A 13122-nucleotide genomic window follows, 5' to 3' on the forward strand; every position below is an offset into this window, starting at 1 on the left:
AAAGTGGTCTCAGATTAGTAGTGTGTCCTGGAAACTGGCTGAAATAACACAAATCAGGTCTGAAGGATGGAGCTTCAACTCAAACTTCAAATAATGCACACAGAGTTCTAAGTGATATGCACTCACAGTCAAAAGTCACAAATGCACAAGGAAACATGCACCATCACTGAGAACCAGTAACAAAAAATATATAGCAGAATCAGACTCTCAAAGACTTCATATCTTAACTCAGTCAAAGAATATAAAATAACTATGCTTACTATGTCTACAGTAAAAAGATACATTTGAAAAGACCATAAAAGTGAATATTGAGATTTGAAAAAAAAGTCAACCCGTCTAGAAGTGAAACTAATTAAAAGCTCATTGGATGAATTAAATATCATAACAAAGTTGAAGATGGAAGTAACAAACTGGGGGACCAATACCGATAAATTATCCAAAATTCAGCACAAAAAGACAGAGGCAAAAAAAATAATGGAACAATTAACAGTTACGGTTGGGTCTAATCAGACTTCTAGAAGGAGACAATGGGAAGTATAAGAGGCAATATATGAAGAGATCATGGCTGACAGCTTTCAGGATTGTTGACAACACCAATTCTTAGATCTAGAAAACTCAGTGAATCCCCAACAGGATAAATGCACAGAGAAATCCACAGCTAAGCACATCATAATGAAACAGCAAAATGCCAAAGCTGAAGAGAGGATCTGAAAAATAATTGGAAAAGGCAAGTTGCCTACAAACAGCTGACGATTAAACTAGTAATGATTTCTCAGTAGCAACTATGGTAGCCAGAGATAGTAGAATGTCTTCAATATTAGAGAGAAAATAGCACCACATTAAAATTGTGTACCCAGGGAAACAGGTTTTTTTTTTTTTTTTTAAGATTTTATTTATTTATTCATGAGAGACAGAGAGAGAGAGAGAGAGGCAGAGACACAGGCAGAGGGAGAAGCAGGCTCCATACAGGGAGCCCGACATGGGACTGGATCCCAGGTCTCCAGGATCATGCCCTGGACCGAAGGTAGGCACTAAACCACTGAGCCACCTGGGCTGCCCGGGAAACAGGTTTTTAATATCTAGGGGAAAATGAATGCACTTTCAGACAAACAAAAACTGAGCTTATCAATAAACCCTGAATAAAGGGAATTCCCCAGAATGTACTCTAGGCAGAAGGAAGAATATCTCATCTGAAAAGCCAAGATACAAGAAAGTGAACAAATATATGCATAAATAAGTTGGTAGGTCTAAGAAAAAAATCAAACTTGCATAAAGAAGTAATGATAATGACTTATATAGATACTAAATATAAATAGTAAGATATAAGATATAAATAATAAGTTAGGTAAAATACAGAACCAAAACAGATAAATTGGCAAGTGTACAATTAGAATGAAAATACTCTTAAAAGTATTATTCAAGAGGAAGACAGTACTCAAAGGAACCCCCCTCCCTCCCAGGAACCACATATCCAAGCCTATTATGGGGTACATTATTAAATCTTACTGAAAGACATAAAAAAAGACCTAAATAAATGAAGAGGTATACCATGTTTTGGATAGGAATAGTTAATAACATAAAGAAGTCAATTCTCCTCCAATCAATATCCTAATAGGATTATTATTGAAGTTGATAATATGGGTGTGAATTTATACGAGGGGGCAAAGGGCCAGAGCAATTTGAAAGAAGAAAAATAAGGTGGGGAGATTTGCCCAACTAAAGACTCATAGATATAGTAATCAGGACAAGGAATTAGAGATCGCAGAAAGAGATCCACACATTTATGAAAACGTGATGACCACAGTAGTGGGGAAATGGTACTGGGACAATTTGTTAGCCATGTGGACAATAGAATAAATGTAAAGACCAACCTCCTGTCTTCCAAACAAAACAAAACAAAAACCCCCCAAAACCCCCAAAAATGATTCTGGTGAATTTATGCTTTAAATGTACAAAACAGCTAACATTGTTGATGGAATCTCCTAGATTCCAAATTCATTTCTAGCTTCCCGATGGATGTCACCCCTTGGCTACCTAGTAGGTGCTTCTCACCCAGCACCATAATCACCTGCCTTCAAACTACTCTGTCCATACTTTCCCCATCTGAGTAACTCCAGCAACTCCAGCCTTTCACTTACTTGGACCCAAAACCCTGGTGTCACCTTGACTCTTGCTCTTACTTCCTATACCAGCAGAGTTGTCAGCTCCACCTTCAGAATCCAGAACCTGGCTGCTGCTTTCCACTTGACTTCTGCTGAGCTGAGTTGTGAGGCACCAGCATTCTCACTTGAGTATTTCAACATCCCCTCTCTGGTCTTTGCATCCACCTTGGCATCAACCCTTGCTCATCACCCCTCTCCCGCCCCCTTTCCCCACTGCCCCAGCAAATTATTCTCAACATAATAGCCAAAGTGACACTGTTCACACCAACTGGATCCTGTTGTGCTCTGCTCAAAACCCTCCACTGGTTTGCCATGTGCTTGCCATGATCTGGTGTAGAGCCCACCCTTTTCCTTTTTTATCTCACCATCCTTGAGCTCCACTGAGTTCTTTAATTTTTCCTGGAACACCCCAGGCATATGTGTGCCTCATCTTACAGTTACAGAGGAGTTTCCATCACACCTCAAACACTACCTTCTTCTTGGAAGAGCACCTGCACACACCTGCAAGCTTCATCTTCTTCCCCGTGTTTTTCTTCACAGCACTTGTCCCCATCTGACATTCTGTACATTTTAGTTGGGTTTTTTGTTGTTGTTGTGTTTTGTTTTGTTTTGAAAATTGGCCTGTCTCTATTCACTAGAACATCAGCTCCATGAAGGCAGGGATTTTTGCCTGTTCCCTGCTGTGTCCCTGGAGCCTAGAAAAAAGATTGGCACTTGGTATGTATTCAGTAAATGTTTGTTGCATTAATGAATAAATTCACCACTAGCCATGTGATTTTGCAAAACCTCCCTAAGCCTTAGCATCCTCCTCTGTGAGATGGATGATTGTACCTAATTTACAGGATGAGTGGGACAGTGAGAATAGTTGTTAAATACAGGGCCATGCTTAGCTCCTATGAGGTGCTCATAGCGATTCTCCTTTCCTCTGGTTCTGCCTTTAAGGGAGCAAGGACTAGGGTCAGATAGAGGCAAGCTTTTCTATTCTCCCTCCCTTCCTTTCTTATCAGCTAGGCAGTCATAGAACAGGATGAAGCACTGCTTTATCAGTACAATGGAATTTTCTTACATATATATCGTTAAAACCACAATCTGCAGAACATGGCACAAAGGGAGGCATGATTGCCTCTGAGAAGGAAAAGCAAGTGGCAGGGGGCCACTGTATACTGTAATTTACTACAGTAATAAATTTCTGCATGTAAATAAACTATAAGCCCCCAGCTCAGTAGCAAATGTGCACGTCTAACTTGCCCCTCCTGGGGTGAAAGTGGATCATAGCTGGCCTGAGCAGGAGGGTATGTGATTGTCCTGTCCATGTGATCACCAGTGATCCATGTGATCAGTTGCCAATGGCCCATCCTTTTAGGGGGTATTCAGACCATAGCATGTGGGATGGGGGTGGACTTACAACTGGGGCCTTTCTACAGATTTTTTTTCAAAAACCTTCCACAGAGTTGTGTTTCCAAATCCTATACACAGCCACATACTAATTACCTGAAAGTTCTTGACAGGCAGTTGTTTCTGAAGATGAGCTTCACACTGCTGCTGGGTCTTGGAGTGGCTGTCAGGGTAGCTCAAATCCACATGTTTAATGTGTTTATGTGTTTTCTGAATTGACAGATATGAAAAGCATAGCTTATGCCATGTGGGAGTAGAGTAGTGAAAGGCTTTTTTTTAAAAAATTAATGTTGAAATGGGATCCTAATAACTAAAAAAGGTTGTGACCTACTTTAGAAGCCAGCATATCTTCAGAAGTAAAAAGTAAATTTACATTTTCATCAGTGTCCTGGAACTCCCCAGATAGCTGGTACTCAGCCCATGCAGCCTTTCGTTTTTCATATCAGGTAACTCCCATTCCCTTGGCAGGCCAACCCCAAGGCTTAGAGACCCATTTTACAAGCATTTCTAAATTTGATGGTTTTCTTTCCTAGTTTTATTGAGTTTCATTAAATTACCTGCCGGCTCAGTCACAGATGTAGGAATGAATACAACTGACCTCACCTGAAAACCCTGCTAAATGGTAGGGTAGAAAATGAGCAGATTGGGCATAGCAGATGAGTGGGGAAAGAGCCAAAAGAATTGGCCACATCGAGTGCACATGTCACAGTGCAAAGGGCTGAGAGGGGGAAGGAAACCATGACAGGCTCTGGGAACACCCAGATCTGTGTCATTTGTGCTGCTTAATAAAGCAGAAAATGGGGATGCTGTTTCACCAAGATTTCCATCAAGTTCAGTTAAATAAAAGGAGTTTTGGCTAAAGGAAAATTCGCTAAACCAAGTGAACAAATGAGACATTACTTTAATGAAAAGAACTGTGATTTTGCTTGCTGGATAATATCCTTGAGCTTTAATGTATTTTGTGTGAATACTTTTAATGTATTTTGTGTGAATATTTTGTGTGAATTTTGTATTTTGGGTGTGTGTGTGTGTATTTTTTTATTTGACTTATTCCAAAGAATAATTCTAAACCCAGCTTTTAAAAACAAGCCTCTCTTACCTTTTTCCTTCTCTCTCTTCTTTTCCCTTACAATGATTTTTATCTGTCCCAAAGAGGACTCATGTTAAGAGGTAATAAGAAGTGGAAATTATACATACAAAAGGATAATGCTATAAAAGTTACTTTCTTGCACTCAGCCATTTGGAAATTGAAGTGCATTTTCCCATTGAAACGATGTTACTCATGGCTGGCTTCCCAGGCCAACCCATAAAAGCCTATTTAATCTATAATGTCTGTGTGGTATAGTACTGTGCTAATTGTACTATGGAACCCAACCACCACCCTGTTTTCCCATGGATAAATGTGTTTCAAGTTCAAATTGGGATTCCAGGAACACATTTCCCTTGTTTCCCTGAGGGGATGGTAGCTGCCTTGGCCCAGCTCTTGCCCGTTTCCTCCTCCTCCATCACCACCATCATCGCTGGGTCCTGTGCTCTGGGCATTTTCTCATCTGAATTAGAGTGAGGGCTTTCTGTGAAGCAGTAAGTCATGGCTGTGGGAGCCTGGGGCAGAGGAGCCCAGAGGATCAGGAGCAGGAGGGAACCACTCCAGGAATGTTAAGAGGGGCAGGGCTTTGGTGAAGCAGACTGGAGAGGTTGTGGGGCTGCATCCTTTTGCTAATTAGCTCCCTATGTGGATAGTGTATTCTTGGGACTTGAGGGCAGTCCACTGTTTTCTTTCCATGATAACCAGCACTAGGGCAGGGGCCTTGGGGTAGGTGCACCCAGAGGAAGTCCTCTATGGCTGAAGAGTGGATCTCCTGTGAGAGGAGACAGTGGCTGTAGGTGCTGAGATTGATGTCCCTAGCATGATGTTTCCCCAAAGTGCCTATACTTCTGTTGGTACCCAAGGTGATTTGTTTAGATACACACAAGTTTTGTTCTAAATGTGTGTCTTGATTTTTTTATGGTTATCTTCAAAACAAGGTATACTGCTTTTCCATTTATGATGTTAGAAGTTCCTATGGAAATGGTCTTATCTAAGCCAAAAGTGAACTAATTTGAAGAAAAAAATGAAGCACAGGAAGTGCCCGTGTATGAGAGACTGCTTTTTGGTGAACGGCTCTAGTAAGGTGGTATGCTGTCAAGTGGGGAAAAAAAGCAGACTACAATGTATGGGTTATGTGATGCCATGTTGAAAAACTTACAAAGTACATTTCATTGTATAATTACTCTCAAAATTAAGGGGTAAATCTGGTGAGTTAGACAGCAAAATATCAACGCTGGTTACCTATGGAAGTGGTACGGAGGATGACTTTTCTAATTACTTTTTCTCTTCTTGTGACTACTTTCTGGTTTCGATTGCAGTCATAATTGTTACTTTAATGATGAAAATATAACTGGAGAGCATCTAGAACTTTCTCTCTGTGCTTTCCATTACCTTTTCTCCTCCTTCAGTTACATGCTATCTTTGTCCCCTTACTAAGGAATAAACTTTGTTTTTTGAAAGGACATTTAAGTCTTTTTTTTTTCTCCAAATTAAGATACCAGTAGATCTTACCCAGCTGAAAAAATGAAAACTGCATCTCAATTTATATACAAATGGTTCTCCATGCAGTAAACTATAGACTGCCTCTGAGTCAGAGTTCTTGCTGTCACCCCAGACAGCATGACAGGGTAGCATTTGAAAGTTGCCTTTGGAAAAAAAAAAAAAAAAGATGTCCCTTTGGGACAACCACCAGAATAAGAATTGGAAGACCTGCTTCTCCACCCTTGTCTCTTTTAGCTTGCTGGGTTGCCTTAGCTTAAGCCAGACCCCTGAGGGTCTTCATCCTGCAGGTGGATCAGCTGATAGATACTCACATCCCATAAGAATCCATCAGCCCAGGAGGCATGGGCTCAAGGTTTGCAGAAATTGGTTAGGATAGCTGACAGAGGTGAGGCTAAATTTTTGGCTTTTCTGCTTTGCATAGCTGACCAACTCATCCCAATTTGTTCAGGACTTGTATCCCCAATGGCTCCATGTCCTGGGGACCTTCTCAGAATCAGGTAAACAGGAACAGTTGGCCACTCTAACTTTATATGTTTAAGCCAACACAGTGGAATTGACCAGGTGCAAAGTATAGGGAAAATCATAGCCAATCTCCAAGGGAAGGGTATTGGACACTTCATGTAAACACAACGTCTTTCTAATGAAATGTAATTTTCAATAAAAATTTAATTGGTAGCCCCAGATGTCCTGAAAGATGTGCTCTCAAAGTTGCTGCCACATTTTTCCCTTCTTCTAGAGGTTTCATTATGCAGCGGTAAGTTTCAGTAACTAGGCTGCAATAACCAAAGGAGGGGATAAAAGTAACATCACCTCATCTACCTTTTGGTAATCTTTGTCATGTGTGCAGTTTTAATCATTTCCACAGGGAAAAGGCAAACCTTGCTGTTACCCTCTGCAATGACAAAGAGGAGATCATGGCCCAGGCTACCTTTGTGGACTATCCCAACTGGAATGTCTCCAATCAGGACAACTGGTTATCTGTGTTCCAGGAACTTGACAGTGAAATCCCGTGCACAGTAAGCAATTACACACAATTCTTATTAGAACAGCCTTAATTTTGAAAGGAAGTCCTACGTTTGCACATATGTCTTTTCAGTTTTGAGGCGGAGCAGTTCAAAACTCAAAACAGAAAGTGACATCGTGACAGTTAGAAACAAAGTTAGCTGTTGGAGAGGAAAGGTGAATCTAAGAGCAAGAGGCTGGAGGGGATGCACAAGGGAAGATAATAGATGAGTCAGCTGGTGGCAAGACATAGGTCACACCTTTGCAGATCTAGGAGGGAGCGAGGGTCAGATGTGTGCTTCCCAGTTCTTCACACTGTGCCCCCACTGTCCAAAGTCTTTTTTAAATTTGTTTTACTTTGAAATATACTTGACATGCAATTTTACATTAGTTTCAGGTGTACAACAGAGCGATTGGACAGCTCTGTGTGTTATGCTATGCTCATGTCAAGTGTAGCTAGCACCTGTCACTTTACAATGCAATACCATTGATTATATTACCTATGCTGAAACATTCATCCCTGTAACTTACTCATTCTGTAACTGGAAGCCTGCACCTCCCACTCCCCTGTACCTCCTTTGCCCATCTACCCCCCCCTCACCAGCTAGTATGGCTGGTGAACATACTAGCCATCACCGTATGTTCTCTGTATTTATGGATATGTTTCTGTTTTTTTTTTTATTTGTTTGCTCGTTTGTGTTTTAGATTCCACACATAAGTGAAATCATTTGGTATTTGTCTTTCTCTACCTGACTTATTTCACTTAGTGTAATACCTTCTAGGTCCTTTTATGTTGTCACAAATGGCAAAATCTCATTTTTTTATGGCTGAGTAATATTTCATTGTGTGTGTATGTACATAGTATATATGTATATGTATATATATTCTATCCTTCCATCAGTCAGTGGACATTTAGGCTCAGCGTCTGAAGTCTTTGATATGCTGGGAGGGCACCAGACTTTACACCTTTGCCCCTGTAACAATGATAATAGATTTTTGTCTATTATCAGATTCTTGTCTCTGTAATTTTCAAGGTGTACTCTTGGAGTCTGGCTCATTTATGTATTCTAGATGTGAGCACATTACAACCTGTTGGCAGCTGGACTTGGTATCTGGTGTCAAATCTGAGCTTTCTCTGCCCTCAGCCTGCCAGAGCCAGGCCCGCATATGGCCCCAGTTCTGTAGAGAGCGCCCCAGTTCTGTAGAGAGCTAGAAGCCAGGTCTGTGGGTAGCATGCTTGTCTATCAGTGGAATTCAAGACTGTGTCCCCAGAACCCTAGGGAATGCCAATTGTGTGAATGAGGAAGTTCACCCCTGCCATGTACACATGTATGTGCACACACATACAGGCCCACGTGCACCCCAACATGTTATCCAGCATTTTTAAAAAAGATTTATTTATTTATTCATGAGAGACAGAGAGAGGAAGAGGGAGAGAGAGAGAGAGAGAGAGGCAGAGACACAGGCAGAGGGAGAAGCAGGCTCCATGCAGGGAGCCCGACGTGGGACTCGATCCCGGGTCTCCAGGATCCCACCCTGGACTGAAGGCGGCACTAAACCGCTGAGCCACTGGGCCTGCCCACAAATCTCTTTAAAAACTGGAAAGATTTAACCTAAAGTCACATTGGCATCTTGCTACTATGAGTTTCCAGCTTTCAGGTTTTCTGGATCCCAAGAGTAATATTTGATTCTGACTCTGGGAATGTTGAACAAAACAAGCCATTGGATTCATAACATGGCATCTGCCTTCCATCCTTCAAATTCATAAGAGAATCTTTTTCTTGTGTCACTTGAATAGAGCAGCAGCTGCTGACTCAAGAGCCCTGGGGAATGGGTGATTGTCTTTCACTTGGCATAGACACCCCCGAGGACAGGACTACTGAGTTAATAATCGATTTCACTCCCCTGCAGGCACTTCCCTGCCCAGAGCCCCATTCGCAAGGGCAGAAAGAAGGGCTGGATGCATTGGATTCATTTACAGTGCCTGTTTCCTTGAATAATTCTAGGCTAGGAGGACAGAAGGCAGCGAATGGAGTCAGTGAGATTGCTTGAAAACTGCCTGAGTGTCTTATCACTTTAGACATAGAATATCACCCTCCAAAAATGGGCAGCTCTGAGCCTGTGGCCACCTCCAAATCCTTCTCCCACCTCCCATCCTGCTCTGATACGGCCGAAATGTTGACTCAGCCTTCAATCATGTTTTCTTTCCTTGTGCAGCCTCTGAACACATTGTTCATGCACCTCTTTGTGGCCGTGGATGAGTATTCTGTTGGCTGCTGCAGAGAGATTATTCGGTGAGTGGCTGGGGTCTTGCAGATGGTGACGTCAGGGGGCTGGCCAGCAGTCCCATAGACAAAATGCATTAATGCCAAAATGACACGAAAGAGACTATGTGCAAAAGGACTATGTCCTTTCAAAAGATGTGAAATTCTTTGAAATGTTCAATTTGCTTGTAACCTATGGCTGTATTAGAGCATCTATGTTGAACAGCAGTAATATTTCTGAAAGAAAATCTATTTCTTTGAGCACTCCCTTCAACACACATCTTTAACTACCATCATTTGAGGCAAACAGGTAGTGCAGTCATTTAAAAAAAATGCATTTGGGGCGGAAGAGTAAAGCGTCATAGGTTTGGATGTTTCTAAAAATAGTTTTCCTCAATCTTACCTTTAGAAATGTCTATTAACCTGACAGACTGCAGAAGCATCCTGAACAATATGGTGTGTCGAAATATGATCAGGCAGGCTACTGGGTGATGTCTGACAGCCTGCACAGACATTTGGGGGTGGTGGCCTCAGCTTTCAAGTCACTTTGTAATGTCACACCAGACCATCCAGATGCCAGGTCAAAGGTTAATGTCAGTAGAAATATGGTGTGCCACATGAATATGGCACTGTTTATTCTCTGTACCTCCATGGAACAGACAGAAAAGAGTCCGTTTGGAATTTAAGGAGTAGAGAAGGAAAAGAAATTGCCTTGAAGATGTTCTTGCCTTTGCAGGCAAGGAGCAAAGGAGCTCATGTGGATTTATGAATATCTGATGTTTTTAGTGAAGGCATTTTTCTCAAACAGGGCCAGCTAATGGGATTTCTTTGTTATTAACACTTGTCCTACTGTCTCTTCCCCTTGCCAGGACCGTGTATAAGGCAGTGCCAGAACTGCACTTCATATTTCTCATAGTGCCATCCTACATGAGCTTAGGTAAGGTCTATGCAACTACCTCCCCAGCTGCCAATGTAGGAAATTCATGTTTAAAATGGTGCTTGGGGAATGGGAATAAGAATGACTTCCAGGTCCTAAATGCATCATGTGCCTTTTTGATCAGAACAATTAAAATACAATTTAGAATGGAAGCTACATTTTGTTCTGAAGTCCTAAAGTTATTCCTTGGTAAAAATGAGACCCCATTTCTTTGTCTCTGTGATTTAGGCTCAACTCTCATAACTGTGTTTGAGCAAGTGGGAAACATTCCAAGTCTGATGTATGATGAGGACTTTGCTGTGCATATATGTCACAGGCATCACCATTACCCTCAGCTGCACATCCGCAATGCCAGGTAAAGCTAGAGCTGTGCCTTTTCCTATCTAAGTTTTACCTGGACAGTTACCTTACAAAGAGTTGCAAATTACCAGTTCTTATTGTGGGTGATTATAGCTTGGATTAAATTGTTTTATAATACCCATAAATATTACTTCATTTGGAGATGTTTACAGTTTCCCTTACTGACATAATTTACAGGACTAAATATCTAACGAGACTCATTTGGTGCTGTGTGGCCAGCAAAGTTGTGCATTTACTACTTACATGTTTCTGAACACACACAATCCTTGGCCCCACACTGGGTGAAATAACTTTCAAATAAACTTAAAAATGAATCTGCCTATTTAGTTTTCCCAATAAAGCCCACCTATTTTCCGACAGTCAGTGAGTCAGGAGCCTATTGACCCCAAAGAGGAGTTTTGGAAGTTGAAAGTCTTTACCATCAGTGGGCCCAGTGACATGCCCCAAAGTTCAACAGCCTTAAGGAAATGGCTGTGGCAGATTCTATTTTCCAAAAATGGCGGCAGCACCATCTTCCATCCTGCAAGCTGTCCTAAAGGTGATCTTGGGAGACCATTGTGCTGGAGAGGCCACATGTTGGCCCTGAGGTCAAGCCCTAGCATGGCTCCCACTGACAGCATCGACTGCCAGCTATGTGAGTGAGCCATTGTGGACGTCCAGCCAAGGAGAGTCCCCCCAATATCTGGAGCCCAGCTGACATGTAAATGCAGCCCCAGGAGAGACCCCAAGCAAGGACTGACCAACTCAGTCCTCCCAGACTTCTGACTCACAAAATTGTGAGCAAAATAAAAGAGCTTTTTGAAATAAAAGTGCATATGAAATCATTTCACAAGGGTGGTTGCTTAGTCTTATCAGTGGAGAATAAACTGTGTCTTGGGTAAACTGTTGCCCTGAATGCTGTATTTCTTTAGAAAGTATTAAATTTAGATTGCCTGGGTGGCTCAGTTAGTTAAGGGTCTGCCTTTGGCTCAGGTCATGATCCCAGGGTCCTGAGATCGAGTACCCCATCGGGTTCCCTCCTCCTTGGGGAACCTGCTTCTCCCTCTCCCTCTGCCTGCAGCTCTCCCTGCTTGTGTTCTCTCTCTGTCAAATAAACAAATAAAATCTTTTATAATAATAAATAAATAGATTAATTACTTAATTAATTAATTAAATTTAAGTTTTTAAAAAGTGCCAGGCACGTGGTATTATGGCATAATTGTTAAGAATTTACTATGACAGCATCAGATCTAGATACTGATCTTAATTTGACTACTCACCAGATGGGTTAATTTAAAAAAGGAACTTGACCTGTTCAGGCCTCATTTTCTCCCTGTCAGTGGGTGTCACCGTATTGTCTGCTGCATGGAATCATTGCAATGATTGGATGAGCTGATGGACGTACTAAGTACTTTACATACTTTCACTCACATGTAAATGCCCAAGGAAATGAAATGATTAAGATTAAGTTAAATAGGGAAGACACACCCAGCTACAATAAACTATAATGCTGGATGGCTTAGGAAAAGAAAGGACAGAGAAGGATGAAGACAGCTTCATACAAAATCTCTGTGCCTTCTTCCACCCCCAAATCTAAATATCCATCAACAAGTAAATGTTTTTTATATTTACAAACTGGTGCATCTATGCAGTGGATACTTCTCAGCAATGAAACATGATGAGCTTCTTGTAGACACAGTAGGGCCAATCAATCACTTCATGCTGAGTGAAAGAAGGCTGACAGAGAAACAAAGACCGTAGACTATTGACTCCTCTTGTGTGATGTGCAAACGGCTGATCTGTAGAGATAGAGAACAGATGAATAGTTGCCTCTGGTTGAGGGAAGAGTGAGACTGGGAGGAACACAATGGAATTCTGGGGCAATGGCAGTGCTCTGTGTATTGATTGAGGGTAATGCAGTTGCCCAAACTCACCCAACTTAATACCTGTGCATTTTACTATATGTTACTATACCTCAACTTAAAAAAAATAATTTAAAATAAGGCTTCACAGAGAAGGTAGCCTCTGAATCCAGTTAGAAATGAAGAGCCAGAGTTTAACCAGGGGGACAGACTGGGCAAAGGTGGAGGCAGGAAAGCACCTGGAATGTCTATTACCAGGCAGTAGGCAGGTGTTGTTACTGTTCAAGGTGTGGGAAGGAAGAGCAGGCCACTGGATAGCAAAGGAAGAATTATAGTGAGAAGGCTTAATCCTGAGCCAGCAGGGAGCTCTGACGAAGAGGCATGATATGGGCTGTGTGTGAAAGATAACTAATTTCATATGGTTAGTGCTTATAATGGAGGAATACAGAACAGTCTGGCCAAGAAATGATCCTAGCTGGAATTCAGGCAGTGACAAGTCAGGAATCCAGTTGGGACCAGTGCAAGGATGCAAAGAAATGTTTGATGGGGAAAGTGAAGTTTGGTTGCCAGC

General features: G+C 41.7%; 1 protein-coding gene across 4 annotated transcripts in view; it reads left to right on the forward strand.

The window, feature by feature from the left end:
* CFAP61 (cilia and flagella associated protein 61) overlaps positions 1–13122 on the forward strand; it is a 277436-nt gene that overhangs the window by 9241 nt on the left and 255073 nt on the right. For all 4 annotated transcript variants that reach the window (XR_011996986.1, XR_011996985.1, XM_026002334.2 and 1 more), the window contains exons 3-6: positions 7013–7163; positions 9367–9443; positions 10283–10350; positions 10579–10705. Coding sequence is in view for 2 of the 4 variants with exons in the window: in XM_026002334.2 (XP_025858119.1) it covers positions 7013–7163; positions 9367–9443; positions 10283–10350; positions 10579–10705 (423 nt within the window). In the remaining 2 variants the exon portion in view is untranslated. The remainder of the gene's footprint in view (positions 1–7012; positions 7164–9366; positions 9444–10282; positions 10351–10578; positions 10706–13122) is intronic.

This window comes from Vulpes vulpes, chromosome 14 (assembly GCF_048418805.1).
Source record: "Vulpes vulpes isolate BD-2025 chromosome 14, VulVul3, whole genome shotgun sequence".
Classification (NCBI taxonomy): Eukaryota; Metazoa; Chordata; class Mammalia; order Carnivora; family Canidae; genus Vulpes; species Vulpes vulpes.